General features: G+C 45.3%; 1 protein-coding gene and 1 non-coding gene across 2 annotated transcripts in view; one reads left to right on the top strand and one right to left on the bottom strand.

Moving 5' to 3' along the window:
- Nucleotides 1-24,019, top strand: part of LOC135392403 (high-affinity choline transporter 1-like) — a 254,458-nt gene that overhangs the window by 83,964 nt on the left and 146,475 nt on the right. Inside the window, exon 3 of the mRNA XM_064623118.1 lies at nucleotides 3,235-3,390. Within this exon, the coding sequence (XP_064479188.1) occupies nucleotides 3,235-3,390 (156 nt within the window). The remainder of the gene's footprint in view (nucleotides 1-3,234; nucleotides 3,391-24,019) is intronic.
- On the bottom strand, nucleotides 4,870-4,942 carry Trnaa-ggc (transfer RNA alanine (anticodon GGC)). Its single transcript has one exon. It is a non-coding gene; the product is annotated as a tRNA-Ala (tRNA).

Here is a 24,019-nt window from a genome sequence, read left to right as displayed (position 1 = left end):
CTTGGTTGGTACAGGATCGGCCAACAAGCTTGTTTCTTGATACGGATCTGTTCCAAGCAATTGCATTTCTTTCCTGAGGAAGAACTGATACTGTATATGGGTTGCCTCGCGAACTTTCACAAATTCGAGAGCCCTGTTCACCTGATAGTCAAAATAAAGGGTGAGGTGTCCAAGTTTAATTAAATGCATGCTCAAAGAACACTGGAATGATGAACTGCTTGTCGTATTAGCACCCCATGAAGATGACGCCTCTGTTTCTTACTGCTTTTGATTTGAGATACTCACTTGGTCCATCGAAAGTCGAGCTTATGCACTGCTACACCATTCTGCGTTACCCTTTCCACGAGGCGACATACCGAGATTGCACCAAGGTTAGCAAGAGCTTGGCCTGCCAACCTAGCCGTGCTTGGAAAGTGCTTGGCCAACGAGCTCGTTTCTTGGTACGGGTCTGTTCCTAGGCCGCCGGCTTGCCAAGTATGTCGCTCCGTCTACCAGTATGCAACATTACGCCAACGTTGGCTGGCCAAAGGAGGCGTTGGCCAGCTGTCATCCAACTTTTTGCCAACCGTCGGCCATCGGCCATTGCTTGCTTGGGCGGAGTTCGCTATTGGACTATATTTGGCTACCTCTCCTAGGCCAAACTGTGGAACACCGCGAAATAGGAAGAAAAGAGATATGCACGATATTGCAAGCCTGCCTTCATCGTTTTGTCAACTATGTTCAACAGTGACACATTGTACGGACAGGTGGAAAGCAGACAGCGCTTTGAAGACGATAACTATTCATCAAATGTACCGTCCTTCTATGTTGCGGCGTCGCAGCGCCAGTAATCTTTCCCCGCATGTGTCATGATGTGTGTATTAGGGTGAAACAAAATTCATCCCTTCATTGAATAACATTATTTTCATGCGAGGGATGACACCTTACACCTTTCCTCCCAGGAACAACGACCTTACTTTGATGACGGTGACTGGTTCCTGTGAGGAATTCGACAAGTAGTCCAAACACATTATTTACACAGGCGCGGCAGTATTCGGTACTGCGTACTGGTCACTTTTGGCCTTGCGCATCATTCGACAAAATAAAAATAGACGTTGGTAAAGCGAAAAGGAACCAAACAGCTCTCTCTGTAGCTCAACACATAGCCAGTCCTGTGTCATCCTCCTGTTTTGTACTTTTTCCGTGTTGTGTTCCCCAGACCTAAGGAAATGTTGCCCCTGTCATATGGCTTACTTGGCTACATTTTGACTAGATTACGTGAGACTTTCGTCACCTTTCAACGCTATACGCGCACGCCAGTACGTAATTGATTTGGGACTATTATGGAGCAAAATGTTCTGTCTACAATGCCAGTGAAACGAGGGTGAGCGCCTGAATATCACATTTCTGACAAGCACGAACAGAAACAACGCGCAGAAGCGCAACGTAAAGGACGTGCTGCAGGACGTGCGGCAGAAGCCAGACTACAGCAACGTCTCGACAGCCACAGGAAACACGTCGTGCAATGACCATTCACACTGAACGCCTATTGAACGCACTGAAACATTGAAAGCCTAATAATAAAAATTTATTAGTATCTCAAAAATATAGCCCTAGCTAATCTTTAAATCTAACAAAAATTTAGCACTAAATATGACCACAAAGCTACTGCATTCAAACACGCTTGGCAGAATGTCCAAAGATGCAGGAAATTTTTTTCCGGGGCTGGCATTCCTCCGGGTTCGTTTACCGCCCGTTCTGAGAATTAATTTGCACTGTCAAGCGGTACCTTGGCGGCATCCCTCGACGAATTGAGCATCCCTTCCCTGGTTGTCCTGCGCTTGTCGTGGCTAGGTAACGGAAACGGGAGATTGGTTAGAAGTGACGACGGCACTACCTGCAGTGCCCGATGTTGGGCTTCTCGTTATTGTGTAACGCGCAATAAATGCATCACCTACTTGCGATTCCTCTCGAGCTCCCACCTGAAGGTCAATCCTGACGTGTATTTCGAATGCCCAAAAAGGGGTTCCCACACGCGATCGCGTGACGTTTCGAGCACGCCAACTTACACAATAACGACAATGAACGCGATGTTCAGTATAGCATCGGGGCCGAGAACAATGAGACCTATTGCACCATCTAATATTCATGTATTCGCCCGGAAGGGGCATATACAGGGTGTTTCACCTAAGGTGATAAAAAATTGTGATGTGACGTACTCGCCGGAGGATTGTGGGACTTTCGGCAATTACCTTCTGGAATCTTTTGCCGCCATTGAGGAAGGCTTTGGACAATTTTCAATTGAGGGAAATTTATTTATTTTAAATTGAACTTTGAAAATTGCCAAGCGAGCCTCACTTTTTTACAGAAATATAAAGTGCTCCACTGATAACCGCAGACCCAGCAAAAACTATGCACAGTATCGCATCAGAAATTACTCAAAAAAATTACTGAGAATGCTGCTTTTGCCCCGCCTGCTTGATTGTCGCAAAGAAGCGCAGGGAAATGTGCGTCTGAAAGAGAAAGTGTCTCCGCTTTCATTTGTGTTGCCTTCTTTGTGATAAGGCGGTTGTTTTGTTTTCTTATTGATAAGGCGATTGTCACCAGCATCAAGGTCAAAATGAGGGAAAAAAGGTATAACAAGAGGCGGTAACAATTCCTCCTCTCCCCGCACCTTCATTGCGCTCTTCTTTGCGACAATGAAGCAGCCGGGGCTAAAGCGGAATTTTAACTTTTTTTTTTTCGACTATTTCTGTTGTGATATACTGTGCATAGTTTTTGTTGGGACTGTGGTTACCCGTGGAGGACCTCATATTTCTGTAAAAAAAAGTGAGGTTCGCTTGGCAATTTTCAAAGTTCAATTGAACAATATAAATTTCCCTCAATTACAAATTGTCCAAAGCCTTCGCACATGGCGGCAAAAGTTTCCAGAAGGTAGTTGCCGGAAGTCCCACAGTCCTCCGGCAAGTACGTCGCCAGTCAGAATTTTTTATCACTTTAGGTGAAACACCCTGTATGTTCATCGCTCCACCAGCTCATTTACACCCTCCTGATTTGTGCATCGATATATGTCTCCCCTACAGGCTATTATTTCACGGTACCAAAAAGAGTTGACCTTACTCAGAAGAAGAAATGGTGACGTGCACGTAGTTCACTGCAAGCGGCCCGTTGTTTTGTGACGATATCTTATTCGTATTTAGAAGCTGATATGTATTTATGCTCTTAGTTTCAGATAGTCAACTATTCATATTACAGGTGGGCGGTTGTTCGCTATCCGAATGCGCAGAGCTGGGTACAAGACGATGTTAGATCCATTCCAGCAGCACTATGGACCCCGTATGGGAGGTCTGCTCTTCATACCTGCTCTTTGTGGTGAAGTCTTCTGGTCTGCAGCAATCTTAGCCGCTTCAGGTTAGTCGACGACCTCATTATCCTTTGTAAATAGCGCATGCTGGATTTATATCGACCAACCCGTACACTCTAAAACAGAACTTCACCGCATAACACACTCTGCACCAACCACTGCCACGAATGATAGGGTCATCGCTCCTGATTCGAGGAGAGAGTGTGGCTACACCTTTTTGTGTCAATTATTGTATATCCAAATTCACACAAAAAGGCGTACGCTCCCCTCTCTCTTTGAACCAGAAACGATGACCCTATCATTCGTGGCAATGGTTGGCGCAGAGCGTGCTATCCGGTGAAGTTCAGTTTTTAGAGTGTAGGAGAATATTGCGGAAGTTATCTAGCGAATCGGTTACGTTCTGTGGTTTGAAAAACATATGCGCCGGTAAAATCTGAAGCAATTCCGATTTACCCAAAAAAAAAATTCGCGTTTGGTTCCGGTAACCGGGAGCAACGAAAAAAAGAAAAGAAGAAGAGTAGGCAGCCGCGCCCTGATGACTGGTAAACGAAATTCGTTTCCTTTTATGTCGAGGTTGCATTGCATCATGGGTTATCAGTCCCCTTATTTGATAAGGACGGGTGGCTCTCTTAACCCAAATCCACTGTGCTGCAGTCTTTCACTTAACGGAGCAATGAGGCGTCATTTAACGTGCCTCCACACAATAAGCCGATTTCACAAAGAGTTTCAGGAAATCACCGGCAGGTGCGCTGCGCCGAAATGCTTGCCGGTACCTGTAGTTCTCCCTTTTGAAAGTATCCCGCCGGAGCTTGTGCGGTTCGTGCGTCGCAGTTTTTTGTCGTCGTGCTGCTTTCAGTTTTGTTTGAGAAGAGATGGGTGGCTTCACATGTTGTGTCCCAGGTTGTTTCAAAAATAGTACGAGGGACAAGGGACCTGGGCTTTGATAAGTTTCCAACAAACAAAGTACGGAGGAAAGAGTGGATACGTCGCATTGGTCGGAGAGGAAATACCGGCAGGTACGCTTTTCTATCTGTACTATACCAATATGTTGTATTTGTACTTTTAACCACAGCAGACGACTTGTCAACACCTTGGTTTCTATTATGCCACAGCGTTCCTTGCGACCTCTTGTTATCTACGAGTCGTAGTTACGACAGTCGCATCTGTTTGCTGTCTTTTTCAGGAATGGAGACATTCGGTTGTGATCTTTTTCTTTTTGTGTGTGTGTCAACCCAGACAACCAGTTGGGATCCTGTGGATGTCCATAAGATATCCAGACAATGATATTCGATGTCCACAAGATGTCCACAAACGTCCACATGTTGTCTACTGGATGTCCTATAGATATACCTATTGACCGAAGGTGGATATCCACATTACGTCCACATAGCAACATTATAATATCCAGAGGATATCATATACCCATCATATGTTCCTATTTTAGCATGCATATATTGGGCTCCTGCGCTGTTTTGAAGCAATAATATTTATTTGTTATAATGAAGGTGAAAGTCACTGAAAAGGTTAGCCAGCTGTAGGACTCGAACCCACGTCTTCTGGATTGCCGGTCCAGGGCTCTACCAATTGAGCTAAGCTAACACGCCTTCTCAGCGACTTCCAGGGTGCGTCATCTGAAGGGACAAACCAGCCATTCTCTCTCATTCAACCTCCTTTCACTCTTACATTTTTGTTCACTCATACACACATTCATACGACGGGAACGACGTAGGCGGCAACTGTTGAACATGAAAGAACTGATGTTCTGAGGCTGGAACAATCTTCAACATTCACTGTTAATTTCTTAGGCACATTGAGCCTTTGTATGTGTTTGTCCCTTCTATGTTGTTCCAGCCTCAGAACATCAGTTCTTTCATGTTCAACAGTTGCCGCCTGCGTCGTTCCCGTCGTATGACTGTGTGTATGAGTGAACAAAAATGTAAGAGTGAAAGGAGGTTGAATGAGAGAGAGTGGCTGGTTCGCCCCTTCAGATGACGCACCCTGGAAGTCGCTGAGAAGGCGTGTTAGCTTAGCTCAATTGGTAGAACCCTGGACCGGCAATCCAGAAGATGTGGGTTCGAGTCCCACAGCTGGCTAACCTTTTCATGACCTTCACCTTCATTGTTAATTTCTTAGGCAAATTGAGGCTTTGTGTATGTTTGTCCCTTCTATGCTGTTCCAGCCTCAGAACATCAGTTCTTTCATGTTTATTTGTTACACCTTCAGGCTAGCTTTAAATGCTTGCATCAAATAAGGCACAAGATGATAATCAGTTGTTGCAAAAGAAAACACAATTCCTCTTTATTCTTATATGTGTACATATGGAATAACAAAAATGACTAGCTTCCTGAAGCAGCAAACTTCTGCATCCTCCTTCTACAAAAACTCCCTGTTGCTCTTTACTTGTTGGAGAGCTGCAAAATAATTTGAATACATAATAAACTTCTATGGGATTTCTGAAAGCTTCTATGCAGGTGACCTCACATTCCTTTAAAAAGGCAATTAGCTCGGGCCAAATGAAGACTCAAAAATATCACATTTAATGCTGCTTTTAATGTGTGCATGGCCTGATTTGCTGCAATTGCTTTGTAAGCACTGCATAATTTGTACAGGTGGCAAGATGCCCTGCTTTAATACTTGCTGGTATAAGATTCTTTATTGCACCCCCTCTCCCTCTAATACTGATTGATAGTGTCTGATTATGCTAACCCTTTAATCACGTGCCTAAACAAAAATTACTCGCTCTGATGATTAATTTGATTAATGCAAAAAATTTGCATTCTCAAGTTGGTTCCTAAATTATATGCAGCTAGTTGCATTGAAATTGCATTTATACATGGATGCAAAATTTTTGATAGGCACTAAGAACTCAAAATGAATCTACCCATCACTTCTAATGCAGAGTATCCTCTAAATAGAGATCTATAAATAAAGCAAGTATAGCCTATAGAGTATCCCAGAGTATCCTATAAATAAAGCAAGATTAGCAAATTCTATAAGAGATGCAATACCGAATTCTTCTTTTCTGCCCTTTGCTGCAGCAGCTTGAGACGGTCGTTAGCGTGTTGCAGCCACTTTCTCGTTACGCCTTCAACCTCATCTACTGTTGCACTGAAGAATTTGCTTGCCCGCACAGCAGCTGAAAGTAATATTCAGGTTTATGATGATCAACACCACATATAGATTTCCACTGGATTTCTCATTAACTTCTGCTTGACCAGAAGCTAGCAACTTTAAAAACCATGTTTACAGTAACAGTTACCTTGAGCTACCCATAAAACTGTACACTCGTAACAGTGGAATGCACACGCGCATATCATTCACCCACATAAAAGTATAGTATGACAGTTGGCAGTGACCATGCATTTTGTATTGACAATATGCTCATTATTAAGCATTAGAAAGGAACATGCAGTGTAACATTACTGTCTGAGACAGGGTGTCAACATGAATGAGCGCTAATGAATCTGTCCTACTTTCAGATCGCACTCGTGAATGAGGTCCATCATAACAAGAAGTTGTAGAATATGCAACACTGACAGATAGAAATAACCTGAGTTTGATGCATAATTTGAATACAAAGGCTACAATTTTTAAATGTGCTCACCAATTATGACAGGCGTGACATTCAAGTTGCAAAATTTCTCTTTTCCTTTGTTGCCGATCCATCTATAGTGCTGTGCGACATTGTCAGTCATAATGTAGCTCAGGACTTTTTTAGTGGCAGCGGCCACATTCTTCCCACCGATGCCTTTGAGTTCAGAAAGCTGGGAATATAAAAATCAAAATACAGTATTGTACATTGCCAGTGTGATACAACTAAACATGTTATCACTAAGGCCACGGGTTTTCCGCGATTACGAGAAATTTCACCGAATCCAGAATCGGAAGAGGTTTCCTTCCTTTAGCGCGAAATTTCAATGAATCCGTTATATTTCTCGAAATTTGATGGCGTTTTGCGCGGAGTTCCGCGGAAATCCGATTGGGTTGAAGGAAGCGATTGCCGCGATGTGGAGTTGTTACGACGTACAGCGTTGCAGGAGAAGTCTTGCACGCTCACACGAAATAACGTCATATGAGAGCGCGCGCTTAGCACGCTTCCACCTGCTCCACGGTACACGGACCCTTCGACACATTTTCTCGCATATTTTGCGCCTGCGGATAATTTGCGCATTGCACACTGTTTTAGGTTTAGTACTAAATATGGCAAGAAAGCAAAAAAAAAAAAGTATTATGCGCACTCATGTTTTTGTGCGCGGACATCTGGCAGCGCGTCTCAGCGACCTTGGCGATTACCTTTCGCAACGCCGTCAGTGCTACCGAAGTTGCAATGATTCCGTTTGACTTGCGCGCACTTTCGAGTAATGGCCCACTGACGCACACACCCCGTACAAGAGCTGCAATATATGTGCCGCAAAATCTCACCAGCTGATCTTTAACTTCACCCACAGTTTTATCAAAGCTTATGAACTGTTCGAGGTCGTCAACTGGTTCAGGTATGACGGCAGATTGTGGTGTTTTGTCAGACGACTGCATGGCAGGCAAACTGTCCAACAAGTCACGTTGTTGTTCTAACATGAGCCGGAGGATGTTCAGATGACGCAACACTTGTCTTTGAAACTCTAGCAAGAGCGAAAAAAAAAAAAAACAGTTGAGAAAGATAATATGAAAATCCCAAAATATGAATACCTGGTTGCGGAATGGCATCCTTGCTGGGAGGTCCTGCTGCCTGACATGCTGTGGAAAATTTAAGATTTGAGTGGTTGCTAGTTCTTACAACGAGTTCCCTGATTTCCAACCTCTTGAACTTGAAGCCGCATTCTGGGCCTGCACTGGGGTCTTGAGCAGGCTACCCAAGGCACTACCTGAAATACGAAAAGTCTGTTTCGTCATATATGACCAGCAGCGCTCTGATGCTCAATTGCTTAACATGGCATACTTTTTGAAGGGAAGCCCTGTGGGGCAGCTGGATAACACTGACGCATAGAGGATGTCTGCTTCTTTGGCCTTTTTTTTTCGACTTTCTGGTTGTGAGTCCTCCGAATCTGATTCTAACAGGAACCGCTTCGGCTTCTGAATTTGACGTCTCTCCGGCTCTTCGTCCGTTGTGCACAGGTCCGATGTAAACTGAGACTTGTCAAGCTTCCTCCTGGCCCCATCGTAAGATGCTGAGGAAGAAATTACGATGCTCGGTTACATTTAACTTGAAAAATCAATAAGATGTAAATAATTGAACTCAAAATAAAAGTTTATTCTCGCGTTCTGCTTCTAGACATGCTGCTGTGTTCATCACAGTACGCGCGGGTTCGAACCCGGCCGAGGACGCCAGCAACTTGGTGGCAGGGTACAAGTTGCTTAGACACGCCGTCTTCCGCGATGGACGTTAAATACGGGGTGCCGTGTGATGAGCTTTCATCGCACGTTAAAGATCCCTCAGGTGGGCAAAAGCAATCCACAGACCGACCGCTGTGGCGTCGCTCGTGATCTCAGTTGTCTCGCGACGTAAACACCCAATTATTATTATTATTATCATCACAGTACGGTGAAAACTGCACAGTAATGGATTGCATTTGTGGTGCAATGCAACATTTCATGCTTTACTAAAATGTCTATAACGATCCACTTATCCATTATAAGTTATATATATAAGGCATTGAGGAGTGCTCAGTCACCCTCCCAGGTGTATATCACTCGCTGAGTGACCCCTGGTTTGCCAATCCCGAACGATGCGCAGCTACCCAGGGCCGACGAGCCGCAAACACGGCGAAACACGTGTCCTCTGGTGCTGTCGCATCGTTCAATGAGTATCTGTTTCTCTACGTGCAGCCATAGAAGCCATTTTAATCTGTAAGTTTGAATTTCAAACACGTCTAGCATCATTTACTTATTATTTTTTTAATGGCTTTTCTCCCCTTTTTTTATAATTCACTGGCTTGCACTGTGGCATTGAGGAGTGCTCAGTCACCCTCCCAGGTGTATATCACTCGCTGAGTGACCCCTGGTTTGCCAATCCCGAACGATGCGCAGCTACCCAGGGCCGACGAGCCGCAAACACGGCGAAACACGTGTCCTCTGGTGCTGTCGCATCGTTCAATGAGTATCTGTTTCTCTACGTGCAGCCATAGAAGCCATTTTAATCTGTAAGTTTGAATTTCAAACACGTCTAGCATCATTTACTTATTATTTTTTTAATGGCTTTTCTCCCCTTTTTTATAATTCACTGGCTTGCACTGTGGCATTGAGGAGTGCTCAGTCACCCTCCCAGGTGTATATCACTCGCTGAGTGACCCCTGGTTTGCCAATCCCGAACGATGCGCAGCTACCCAGGGCCGACGAGCCGCAAACACGGCGAAACACGTGTCCTCTGGTGCTGTCGCATCGTTCAATGAGTATCTGTTTCTCTACGTGCAGCCATAGAAGCCATTTTAATCTGTAACTTTGAATTTCAAACACGTCTAGCATCATTTACTTATTATTTTTTTAATGGCTTTTCTCCCCTTTTTTATAATTCACTGGCTTGCACTGTGGCATTGAGGAGTGCTCAGTCACCCTCCCAGGTGTATATCACTCGCTGAGTGACCCCTGGTTTGCCAATCCCGAACGATGCGCAGCTACCCAGGGCCGACGAGCCGCAAACACGGCGAAACACGTGTCCTCTGGTGCTGTCGCATCGTTCAATGAGTATCTGTTTCTCTACGTGCAGCCATAGAAGCCATTTTAATCTGTAAGTTTGAATTTCAAACACGTCTAGCATCATTTACTTATTATTTTTTTAATGGCTTTTCTCCCCTTTTTTATAATTCACTGGCTTGCACTGTGGCATTGAGGAGTGCTCAGTCACCCTCCCAGGTGTATATCACTCGCTGAGTGACCCCTGGTTTGCCAATCCCGAACGATGCGCAGCTACCCAGGGCCGACGAGCCGCAAACACGGCGAAACACGTGTCCTCTAGTGCTGTCGCATCGTTCAATGAGTATCTGTTTCTCTACGTGCAGCCATAGAAGCCATTTTAATCTGTAAGTTTGAATTTCAAACACGTCTAGCATCATTTACTTATTATTTTTTTAATGGCTTTTCTCCCCTTTTTTATAATTCACTGGCTTGCACTGTGGCATTGAGGAGTGCTCAGTCACCCTCCCAGGTGTATATCACTCGCTGAGTGACCCCCGGTTTGCCAATCCCGAACGATGCGCAGCTACCCAGGGCCGACGAGCCGCAAACACGGCGAAACACGTGTCCTCTGGTGCTGTCGCATCGATCAATGAGTATCTGTTTCTCTACGTGCAGCCATAGAAGCCATTTTAATCTGTAAGTTTGAATTTCAAACACGTCTAGCATCATTTACTTATTATTTTTTAATTGCTTTTCTCCCCTTTTTTATAATTCACTGGCTTGCACTGTGGCATTGAGGAGTGCTCAGTCACCCTCCCAGGTGTATATCACTCGCTGAGTGACCCCTGGTTTGCCAATCCCGAACGATGCGCAGCTACCCAGGGCCGACGAGCCGCAAACACGGCGAAACACGTGTCCTCTGGTGCTGTCGCATCGTTCAATGAGTATCTGTTTCTCTACGTGCAGCCATAGAAGCCATTTTAATCTGTAAGTTTGAATTTCAAACACGTCTAGCATCATTTACTTATTATTTTTTTAATGGCTTTTCTCCCCTTTTTTATAATTCACTGGCTTGCACTGTGGCATTGAGGAGTGCTCAGTCACCCTCCCAGGTGTATATCACTCGCTGAGTGACCCCTGGTTTGCCAATCCGAACGATGCGCAGCTACCCAGGGCCGACGAGCCGCAAACACGGCGAAACACGTGTCCTCTGGTGCTGTCGCATCGTTCAATGAGTATCTGTTTCTCTACGTGCAGCCATAGAAGCCATTTTAATCTGTAAGTTTGAATTTCAAACACGTCTAGCATCATTTACTTATTATTTTTTTAATGGCTTTTCTCCCCTTTTTTATAATTCACTGGCTTGCACTGTGGCATTGAGGAGTGCTCAGTCACCCTCCCAGGTGTATATCACTCGCTGAGTGACCCCTGGTTTGCCAATCCCGAACGATGCGCAGCTACCCAGGGCCGACGAGCCGCAAACACGGCGAAACACGTGTCCTCTGGTGCTGTCGCATCGTTCAATGAGTATCTGTTTCTCTACGTGCAGCCATAGAAGCCATTTTAATCTGTAAGTTTGAATTTCAAACACGTCTAGCATCATTTACTTATTATTTTTTTAATGGCTTTTCTCCCCTTTTTTATAATTCACTGGCTTGCACTGTGGCATTGAGGAGTGCTCAGTCACCCTCCCAGGTGTATATCACTCGCTGAGTGACCCCTGGTTTGCCAATCCCGAACGATGCGCAGCTACCCAGGGCCGACGAGCCGCAAACACGGCGAAACACGTGTCCTCTGGTGCTGTCGCATCGTTCAATGAGTATCTGTTTCTCTACGTGCAGCCATAGAAGCCATTTTAATCTGTAAGTTTGAATTTCAAACACGTCTAGCATCATTTACTTATTATTTTTTTAATGGCTTTTCTCCCCTTTTTTATAATTCACTGGCTTGCACTGTGGCATTGAGGAGTGCTCAGTCACCCTCCCAGGTGTATATCACTCGCTGAGTGACCCCTGGTTTGCCAATCCCGAACGATGCGCAGCTACCCAGGGCCGACGAGCCGCAAACACGGCGAAACACGTGTCCTCTGGTGCTGTCGCATCGTTCAATGAGTATCTGTTTCTCTACGTGCAGCCATAGAAGCCATTTTAATCTGTAAGTTTGAATTTCAAACACGTCTAGCATCATTTACTTATTATTTTTTTAATGGCTTTTCTCCCCTTTTTTATAATTCACTGGCTTGCACTGTGGCATTGAGGAGTGCTCAGTCACCCTCCCAGGTGTATATCACTCGCTGAGTGACCCCTGGTTTGCCAATCCCGAACGATGCGCAGCTACCCAGGGCCGACGAGCCGCAAACACGGCGAAACACGTGTCCTCTGGTGCTGTCGCATCGTTCAATGAGTATCTGTTTCTCTACGTGCAGCCATAGAAGCCATTTTAATCTGTAAGTTTGAATTTCAAACACGTCTAGCATCATTTACTTATTATTTTTTTAATGGCTTTTCTCCCCTTTTTTATAATTCACTGGCTTGCACTGTGGCATTGAGGAGTGCTCAGTCACCCTCCCAGGTGTATATCACTCGCTGAGTGACCCCTGGTTTGCCAATCCCGAACGATGCGCAGCTACCCAGGGCCGACGAGCCGCAAACACGGCGAAACACGTGTCCTCTGGTGCTGTCGCATCGTTCAATGAGTATCTGTTTCTCTACGTGCAGCCATAGAAGCCATTTTAATCTGTAAGTTTGAATTTCAAACACGTCTAGCATCATTTACTTATTATTTTTTTAATGGCTTTTCTCCCCTTTTTTATAATTCACTGGCTTGCACTGTGGCATTGAGGAGTGCTCAGTCACCCTCCCAGGTGTATATCACTCGCTGAGTGACCCCTGGTTTGCCAATCCCGAACGATGCGCAGCTACCCAGGGCCGACGAGCCGCAAACACGGCGAAACACGTGTCCTCTGGTGCTGTCGCATCGTTCAATGAGTATCTGTTTCTCTACGTGCAGCCATAGAAGCCATTTTAATCTGTAAGTTTGAATTTCAAACACGTCTAGCATCATTTACTTATTATTTTTTTAATGGCTTTTCTCCCCTTTTTTATAATTCACTGGCTTGCACTGTGGCATTGAGGAGTGCTCAGTCACCCTCCCAGGTGTATATCACTCGCTGAGTGACCCCTGGTTTGCCAATCCCGAACGATGCGCAGCTACCCAGGGCCGACGAGCCGCAAACACGGCGAAACACGTGTCCTCTGGTGCTGTCGCATCGTTCAATGAGTATCTGTTTCTCTACGTGCAGCCATAGAAGCCATTTTAATCTGTAAGTTTGAATTTCAAACACGTCTAGCATCATTTACTTATTATTTTTTTAATGGCTTTTCTCCCCTTTTTTATAATTCACTGGCTTGCACTGTGGCATTGAGGAGTGCTCAGTCACCCTCCCAGGTGTATATCACTCGCTGAGTGACCCCTGGTTTGCCAATCCCGAACGATGCGCAGCTACCCAGGGCCGACGAGCCGCAAACACGGCGAAACACGTGTCCTCTGGTGCTGTCGCATCGTTCAATGAGTATCTGTTTCTCTACGTGCAGCCATAGAAGCCATTTTAATCTGTAAGTTTGAATTTCAAACACGTCTAGCATCATTTACTTATTATTTTTTTAATGGCTTTTCTCCCCTTTTTTATAATTCACTGGCTTGCACTGTGGCATTGAGGAGTGCTCAGTCACCCTCCCAGGTGTATATCACTCGCTGAGTGACCCCTGGTTTGCCAATCCCGAACGATGCGCAGCTACCCAGGGCCGACGAGCCGCAAACACGGCGAAACACGTGTCCTCTGGTGCTGTCGCATCGTTCAATGAGTATCTGTTTCTCTACGTGCAGCCATAGAAGCCATTTTAATCTGTAAGTTTGAATTTCAAACACGTCTAGCATCATTTACTTATTATTTTTTTAATGGCTTTTCTCCCCTTTTTTATAATTCACTGGCTTGCACTGTGGCATTGAGGAGTGCTCAGTCACCCTCCCAGGTGTATATCACTCGCTGAGTGACCCCTGGTTTGCCAATCCCGAACGATGCGCAGCTACCCAGGGCCGACGAGCCGCAAACACGGCGAAACACGTGTCCTCTGGTGCTGTCGCATCGTTCAATGAGTATCTGTTTCTCTACGTGCAGCCATAGAAGCCATTTTAATCTGTAAGTTTGAATTTCAAACACGTCTAGCATCATTTACTTATTATTTTTTTAATGGCTTTTCTCCCCTTTTTTATAATTCACTGGCTTGCACTGTGGCATTGAGGAGTGCTCAGTCACCCTCCCAGGTGTATATCACTCGCTGAGTGACCCCTGGTTTGCCAATCCCGAACGATGCGCAGCTACCCAGGGCCGACGAGCCGCAAACACGGCGAAACACGTGTCCTCTGGTGCTGTCGCATCGTTCAATGAGTATCTGTTTCTCTACGTGCAGCCATAGAAGCCATTTTAATCTGTAAGTTTGAATTTCAAACACGTCTAGCATCATTTACTTATTATTTTTTTAATGGCTTTTCTCCCCTTTTTTATAATTCACTGGCTTGCACTGTGGCATTGAGGAGTGCTCAGTCACCCTCCCAGGTGTATATCACTCGCTGAGTGACCCCTGGTTTGCCAATCCCGAACGATGCGCAGCTACCCAGGGCCGACGAGCCGCAAACACGGCGAAACACGTGTCCTCTGGTGCTGTCGCATCGTTCAATGAGTATCTGTTTCTCTACGTGCAGCCATAGAAGCCATTTTAATCTGTAAGTTTGAATTTCAAACACGTCTAGCATCATTTACTTATTATTTTTTTAATGGCTTTTCTCCCCTTTTTTATAATTCACTGGCTTGCACTGTGGCATTGAGGAGTGCTCAGTCACCCTCCCAGGTGTATATCACTCGCTGAGTGACCCCTGGTTTGCCAATCCCGAACGATGCGCAGCTACCCAGGGCCGACGAGCCGCAAACACGGCGAAACACGTGTCCTCTGGTGCTGTCGCATCGTTCAATGAGTATCTGTTTCTCTACGTGCAGCCATAGAAGCCATTTTAATCTGTAAGTTTGAATTTCAAACACGTCTAGCATCATTTACTTATTATTTTTTTAATGGCTTTTCTCCCCTTTTTTATAATTCACTGGCTTGCACTGTGGCATTGAGGAGTGCTCAGTCACCCTCCCAGGTGTATATCACTCGCTGAGTGACCCCTGGTTTGCCAATCCCGAACGATGCGCAGCTACCCAGGGCCGACGAGCCGCAAACACGGCGAAACACGTGTCCTCTGGTGCTGTCGCATCGTTCAATGAGTATCTGTTTCTCTACGTGCAGCCATAGAAGCCATTTTAATCTGTAAGTTTGAATTTCAAACACGTCTAGCATCATTTACTTATTATTTTTTTAATGGCTTTTCTCCCCTTTTTTATAATTCACTGGCTTGCACTGTGGCATTGAGGAGTGCTCAGTCACCCTCCCAGGTGTATATCACTCGCTGAGTGACCCCTGGTTTGCCAATCCCGAACGATGCGCAGCTACCCAGGGCCGACGAGCCGCAAACACGGCGAAACACGTGTCCTCTGGTGCTGTCGCATCGTTCAATGAGTATCTGTTTCTCTACGTGCAGCCATAGAAGCCATTTTAATCTGTAAGTTTGAATTTCAAACACGTCTAGCATCATTTACTTATTATTTTTTTAATGGCTTTTCTCCCCTTTTTTATAATTCACTGGCTTGCACTGTGGCATTGAGGAGTGCTCAGTCACCCTCCCAGGTGTATATCACTCGCTGAGTGACCCCTGGTTTGCCAATCCCGAACGATGCGCAGCTACCCAGGGCCGACGAGCCGCAAACACGGCGAAACACGTGTCCTCTGGTGCTGTCGCATCGTTCAATGAGTATCTGTTTCTCTACGTGCAGCCATAGAAGCCATTTTAATCTGTAAGTTTGAATTTCAAACACGTCTAGCATCATTTACTTATTATTTTTTTAATGGCTTTTCTCCCCTTTTTTATAATTCACTGGCTTGCACTGTGGCATTGAGGAGTGCTCAGTCACCCTCCCAGGTGTATATCACTCGCTGAGTGACCCCTGGTTTGCCAATCCCGAACGATGCGCAGCTACCCAGGGCCGACGAGCCGCAAACACGGCGAAACACGTGTCCTCTGGTGCTGTCGCATCGTTCAATGAGTATCTGTTTCTCTACGTGCAGCCATAGAAGCCATTTTAATCTGTAAGTTTGAATTTCAAACACGTCTAGCATCATTTACTTATTATTTTTTTAATGGCTTTTCTCCCCTTTTTTATAATTCACTGGCTTGCACTGTGGCATTGAGGAGTGCTCAGTCACCCTCCCAGGTGTATATCACTCGCTGAGTGACCCCTGGTTTGCCAATCCCGAACGATGCGCAGCTACCCAGGGCCGACGAGCCGCAAACACGGCGAAACACGTGTCCTCTGGTGCTGTCGCATCGTTCAATGAGTATCTGTTTCTCTACGTGCAGCCATAGAAGCCATTTTAATCTGTAAGTTTGAATTTCAAACACGTCTAGCATCATTTACTTATTATTTTTTTAATGGCTTTTCTCCCCTTTTTTATAATTCACTGGCTTGCACTGTGGCATTGAGGAGTGCTCAGTCACCCTCCCAGGTGTATATCACTCGCTGAGTGACCCCTGGTTTGCCAATCCCGAACGATGCGCAGCTACCCAGGGCCGACGAGCCGCAAACACGGCGAAACACGTGTCCTCTGGTGCTGTCGCATCGTTCAATGAGTATCTGTTTCTCTACGTGCAGCCATAGAAGCCATTTTAATCTGTAAGTTTGAATTTCAAACACGTCTAGCATCATTTACTTATTATTTTTTTAATGGCTTTTCTCCCCTTTTTTATAATTCACTGGCTTGCACTGTGGCATTGAGGAGTGCTCAGTCACCCTCCCAGGTGTATATCACTCGCTGAGTGACCCCTGGTTTGCCAATCCCGAACGATGCGCAGCTACCCAGGGCCGACGAGCCGCAAACACGGCGAAACACGTGTCCTCTGGTGCTGTCGCATCGTTCAATGAGTATCTGTTTCTCTACGTGCAGCCATAGAAGCCATTTTAATCTGTAAGTTTGAATTTCAAACACGTCTAGCATCATTTACTTATTATTTTTTTAATGGCTTTTCTCCCCTTTTTTATAATTCACTGGCTTGCACTGTGGCATTGAGGAGTGCTCAGTCACCCTCCCAGGTGTATATCACTCGCTGAGTGACCCCTGGTTTGCCAATCCCGAACGATGCGCAGCTACCCAGGGCCGACGAGCCGCAAACACGGCGAAACACGTGTCCTCTGGTGCTGTCGCATCGTTCAATGAGTATCTGTTTCTCTACGTGCAGCCATAGAAGCCATTTTAATCTGTAAGTTTGAATTTCAAACACGTCTAGCATCATTTACTTATTATTTTTTTAATGGCTTTTCTCCCCTTTTTTATAATTCACTGGCTTGCACTGTGGCATTGAGGAGTGCTCAGTCACCCTCCCAGGTGTATATCACTCGCTGAGTGACCCCTGGTTTGCCAATCCCGAACGATGCGCAGCTACCCAGGGCCGACGAGCCGCAAACACGGCGAAACACGTGTCCTCTGGTGCTGTCGCATCGTTCAATGAGTATCTGTTTCTCTACGTGCAGCCATAGAAGCCATTTTAATCTGTAAGTTTGAATTTCAAACACGTCTAGCATCATTTACTTATTATTTTTTTAATGGCTTTTCTCCCCTTTTTTATAATTCACTGGCTTGCACTGTGGCATTGAGGAGTGCTCAGTCACCCTCCCAGGTGTATATCACTCGCTGAGTGACCCCTGGTTTGCCAATCCCGAACGATGCGCAGCTACCCAGGGCCGACGAGCCGCAAACACGGCGAAACACGTGTCCTCTGGTGATGTCGCATCGTTCAATGAGTATCTGTTTCTCTACGTGCAGCCATAGAAGCCATTTTAATCTGTAAGTTTGAATTTCAAACACGTCTAGCATCATTTACTTATTATTTTTTTAATGGCTTTTCTCCCCTTTTTTATATATATAATATATATATACTTGGTGAATGGGGTTCGGACGACCGCGAATATATGTAGCTGAAATGAAAATTGAAACACAGACTACGAAGGTACGGGAAGTAAGAAAAAAAAGGGATAATTTATTTACATTTAAGATACTTGGAATGCTAAAAGGGTTGTCGACGTTTCGACAGTGGCACTGTCGAAACGTCGACAACCCTTTTAGCATTCCAAGTATCTTAAATGTAAATAAATTATCCCTTTTTTTCCTTACTTCCCGTACCTTCGTAGTCTGTGTTTCAATTTTCATTTCAGCTATAATATATATATATATATATATGTTCAACAAAACTTACAGAACACACCCTTGACAATCACTTCATGCCGACTCCAGTCCTCATGTGGTGGTGCTGAACTCCTCACAAGTCTAATAATCCTGTCAGCCTTCCCACTAGGCCATGCGCACAAGTCACCTTCAATCCAGGATGAAGGTACCACTTCGACTTCCTTCTTGTTTGAAAACTCCACAATGGCAAACGACATCTAAATAGATAACGGAATATCCGGGAAATTCAGATAAGCAGAAGTTGTCCTTGTCATTATAAACTCCAGAGCTTTGCTTACTCATACAAATGACTCATTGGAAACACCACAACTTTGTCATGCAATGGAAGTCTCACAGCTTTTTTCGCTTCTTTTAAAAGCCAGACTTGGGGAAGCATGGTCAAATCCGAAGCAATGCAAATTCCTAGACGTGATGACTCAAATGGCACCCTGTACAGGTCCTCCTTTAATCTATACTTGTGGCCAATAATACAAGGCTCTCCTGATGATTTCAAAAACGCAATGTTCTTGATGTCAATAACATCTTCATCAACTATACAGCGGCTATCCGCGCTGGTTGCTGCCAAAGTGAATGTCGGCGTCGTTACAATATGATACCGAGGGGAGCGGCACTGCGGGAGCAGGGGACCAAAGCTGTGTGGCTTCCCAAACTTGTAATTGGGTGTGACCCTCTCAGGGCTATTTGTCAAGTGCCTGCCTTCTTCCCTTCGGTTCCACAGTTGAAGCAATGGGTCTTCATGTTTGTGAAGCTTTTTCTTTATATGTCTCATGTTGTTTTCAAAATCAAACGCACTGAATGCGTCTAATGGTCCATGAAACATAGCGTCGTCGGCTAGATGTAGAAGACAGTGCACATTATGAGACACTTCTTCTTCGCCGTACAATCTCGCAACACCTTTCACCACAGATTCCAGCAAGGCCTTGGCATATGCATTTTGAGAGGAATACAGCACTTTGTGAACCAGCAAAGACACTGCACAGTGTAAAGCAGTAAAGTGATAGTAAACTTCTTCGTCTAGTATGGACTTCGTTGCAACAGGGCCAGTGTAAAGAAGAAACATTCTAAATTCCACCGCTTTCCAGCGGTCGAGCTCGTCAAGTCCTCGCGGCTTCCTACCAAACTCCCGTGGCATGACAGATGCAAAAGATGCACTCTGTTCTGACAGAGCACAACGCCCTGCAGGCCCCAGTGCAACGGTTGACCGTCCTCCTACCCAGAGCTGCATTAACTTCTTCACCATTCCCAAGCAGACCAAGTGCATATAGTCCAAAGGTACATCACGTATGCAATCTATAGGCAGCTTCGTTAAAACAGATTCTCCATGGTGGTACTTTAAGTCAGTCTGCTGACGAAATGACTGATCCGTACGCAATGGACCTGCCGTGTCCGGGAAATTTTTTTTTCCTCGGTAGCTACCTTGCACTGTGCATTTCGGACACGAGTTGTACCCACTATGTCCTTTAGTCATCATCACAAAAGCCCGCGCTGGGGCGTCGAAAATAAAGCCTTTGATTGAAATATTCACAACCCTGTTATCAAGTATAACACCTTCAGCCGCAGCGTTCTTGAGTTCGTTGACAAAAGGTAACAAAAATTCGTTCGAGGATTGGGGCTTGCTTTTCCCCTCATAAACTCCAACAACAAAGGGCGGGGGGTCACACGAGGCTAGCTTGCACTGTATAGGCCATAGTTGCGCCCAGGGTGTCGGAGCGAACCGAAAACCGGAACCAAAAAAAAAACCGCTATTTTGGTGCGAACCGGAACGGAATCGAAACCGTATACATTTTTTTTCGCTCAGGAGGGAAACCGAAAAATATATTTAACGGTTTTCGGTCCAAGAAAAAACTTCGCCGGTTTGGACTACGGATAGGCGAATGAAACAGACGTCGTATGCTCTGAAGTCATGTCATGGATACCATACGAGGGTTGCGGTTACGGTGGAATGTATGTCGGTATACTAGGACCCATAGGCTCCCTTTGTAATGGTTTATCGTTCGAGCACGCACACAGACTTAGAGGTACATGTGACTCTCTAGCAATGTGCCGTAGTGTTCGTTTTAATTTGATCTCCGCAAACTCTCCTCAACTAAACAGCGACCCAAGGGAGCTGCATAACGGTTCTTTATCGGTAATGTCGCGCAACGCGTCCCTTGTTTGAGAACAGCTAAGTTGAATACATTTACGTATACGCGAGGGCAAGCCCGTGCGAAGTGGCAACTCTTTTGTGGACAGGACACGAAGAAAATAAAACGGAACCGTCGAGCGCGTCTGTGAGTTAAGGTGTTCCTCGATTTGCGTCGTACTCGTGCGATGGTGCTTGCTGGCTAGACAGTAGCAACATACATTGGGATGGGACGCGATCGCTCCAACCCAGCAAGAAAATACTTTACTTATGAGATAACGCCAAACAAGTCCATTTGTAGCATGTGCTTCAAGAAAGGAGAAAGCCCATTTGAACTGACAGGAACCTACAGGAACCAGGAGCTACCAAGTTCACAGCTGTCTATTAATATTAAATACCATGTATGTGGAATAAACGAGTTTACATTTTGTAACATCGATTTTTTTTTGTGGGGATGAATATTCCCAGCAGAAGCGGAACCGGTTAAAAACCGGTATGAACCGTTATTTTTTTGCTCCGGAGCAGAACCGGTACCGGATCGTTTATGATGTAACCGGAACGAAAACCGGAGCGAAAAACGTGTCGGTTCGACACCCTGGTTGCGCCTTCGAGCTTTTTGAGATTGGAAGTCCATCTATATTAAAATATAGATTAACTTGGGATGGGACCGCATTTAGACCTTTCACAACTTTCTGCAATTCATTCAATAGTCCAAAGTGGCAGTATTTTCCCGGACTTATCACGGTAATGCCTGCCACAACTGAAGTTTTTCTCGGAGTTTTGAGCAAAGCCCTGCAATCGCGCGGAAGATTACTGAAGCATTTATGCTTTGCGAGTAGTTTTAGCAGTGAGGTTGCGGCCTTTTGCGTTATGTTTTGTTCCAAAACCCACTGCCGCAAGTCTGATTCTATCTCGACTGAAGCGTCGCCTTCGGATTCGCTACTAGACGCTGGGTCGAAAGTCAAGGTTTCATTAACACTGGGGGAAAGACTCTGGAGTCTCTCTGGAGTCCAGCGTTTCTAATCTCTGGAGTCCATTCGTAATCTCTGGAGTCCAGCGTTTCATAGTTTTGTTGCCTTTCATCATGCACGAATGATGTACTCTCGTTGGCATCGGTCCTTGCTGAACTAGATGGTGTATCGGCGGGACTGGAGCTAAGCTCGAACTGTGCCAATTCTTTGTCTACTGGCTCACTGATCACTTCATCGTCATTATTTTGAAGAAGCGACATTGACTCTCGCGAAATCCTTGCGCCCGCACGAGCTGCCCAGGATTTGGTCTTTGCCTTCGGCGTAGCGGGAAATGCATTCAAGCGTGTGCACCAACCTTGTATCCCACAATCTTGCTGCCTCCTTGCTCGAGTCCTGAAGACAGGCTGGACGGTTGACGCACGATGGTACACAGAAACGCCAACGCGGAGAACGCAAACACAATTCACATCCAACACGCAAAACGAGATCCGCACACCGCGCGCGACTTTTGCGAACGCTTCTTTTGAGACATTCAATGTCCGATGTCAACCGGCGAGAAGAGAAAAGAACGCAAAAACCAAAGCAGAATAGGTAACGGACAGGAGGACTCCTCCTCCCCTTGTTGCTCGTGCTCTGCTTTCCTCCTTTCTCGGCGCCCCAGTGTCTGCGGAGTCTGCGGACGGCGGACGCACAGGGCGGGATGCATGTTTCGCCGTGTTATGTGTTTGGTTTTGTTACAGGGTGTTTGTAATGCCTCCGGGCGGCACGGAATGCGCTGCGTGTTTGGCTGTACGGGTGAAGAATGTGTGTGTGCCAGAGCGCGTGCGTTGGAAGTTTAATGTCGATTTGTCAGGGGAATTTCCATTAATCGTGGTAAAACGAGAAATTTTCATGAGGTACCCGTGTATAAAGAAAAGGAAAGAAAAAGCATCAAACACATGTTCCTTCAAACCGGTAAAACACAATGGTTTTACCACTCAATCTGGTGTTCCTCTGCATGTACATCCTGTGGACATCCACAATATGACATTTTTCAAAGCATTGTCGTATGGACATCCCATCGATATCATGAAACGATATTGGACATTTGGACCATTTGTGGACATCCTCTAGACATTCATGGTTGTCTGGGAATGTGTCGTCATACTGCGGCTCTTTGCAGGTATTCTGTATTCAGGTATTTTTCCCTACCGATGGTCACAGGGTCTGTGGTCTCCACTTTAGGGGCAGGGCCAAAACATACATGAACCACTCCCCAACAGTCTTTCCCCTGAAAGAGCAGAGCGCTTCCAACCCTCAATCCAGACGGTTGCAGAGCAAGCAACTAGAGAAATCGGTACTATTTGTTCGCTGATCTGAATTTTCGCATACTAATTCCGTAGTCATTTGCACATTCTTACATTTTATTATTTTCTTGCCACGATGCTCACTTCACCCGAAATGTGGCTGTGACTGAGGATGACGAACGGGCCTCACCATCCACAACAACAAATGAGTTGATCTTTGGAATGAGCCACCGTCCAATGGAATCGATTGACCACAACTATGGATTACGTCCAGAAACTAATGATGACCCATGTAAAATGCAAATTGCAACACAGAAGCACAATAGAACATCTCATCGAAAGGGAAAAAGAGCTTGAAGATCTTCTCAAAGAGAAGGATGCACAACTACAAGTAGAGTACAACAAGAAACAAAACAACAAGAAGAAAAAGTACAACATAGAGAACTCCAAGTTATGTACGAACAGCAGCGAAACCAGTGGTTGCATGCACAGCTCCGAGATGCATATGAAATTGCAGAGAAAAATGCCACTCACAGAAAATGAGAAGGACATTCAGTACCACACAGGGTTCACGTCACCAGCATTGCTGGAAAACATTTTTCACAACGTTGGTACCTGACATGAAGCACCTACAGTTTTTGGCAAATTAACAGAGCTGCAGTTAACGAGGATGAAAGAAGATTTGTAGTGCCACTGGAGGACCAGTTCTTCATGACACTAATAAGGCTGCGTCATGGCCTTGACGGTGCTGACCTTGCTCGAAGGCAAGTAATATTATTATGCTTTTGCCCGATTTCTCTTATGTGTAAATATTGACTTCCTTGTTCAGGTATCAAATCTCAGAAGCCACAGTGTCCCGCATATGGACAACATGGATTGACTTTCTCTACAACAGGCTAGTGCATGTAAGCATGACCAACTGCAATTTTAAGGCACGACTTTTACAGAAAATTCTCGTAGTCTGATGCTGTCTGTATATTTATTCTTTTCTTGAATTTGTCAGTGAAAATCAAATAAAATCTCCGTCAGTGTATAAAAAAAAGAACATTTAGTCAACAAAAATTTATAGCCAAAATAAATATAGGCATTCACAAATGTACTTTATTTCGCAGTGGTCTATTTCCCACACTCGCTTGTGACATGCAGTGCTAGCCAATAAATCGCAAAAATTACAGATGCCCATCTGGGTGTCTTCAGAGCTCTGCGACAAGTATCGCCCAGCTGTCTTTCAAGAAAAAGGGTAGAGCACTGTCGATGAGATTCTGGATTGTACAGAAATCTTCATTGAGAAGCCA

Source organism: Ornithodoros turicata, chromosome 4, assembly GCF_037126465.1.
Source record: "Ornithodoros turicata isolate Travis chromosome 4, ASM3712646v1, whole genome shotgun sequence".
Classification (NCBI taxonomy): domain Eukaryota; kingdom Metazoa; phylum Arthropoda; class Arachnida; order Ixodida; family Argasidae; genus Ornithodoros; species Ornithodoros turicata.
The sequence above is the reverse complement of the archived record's forward strand: the minus strand, read 5'-3'. Positions and strand labels throughout refer to the sequence as shown.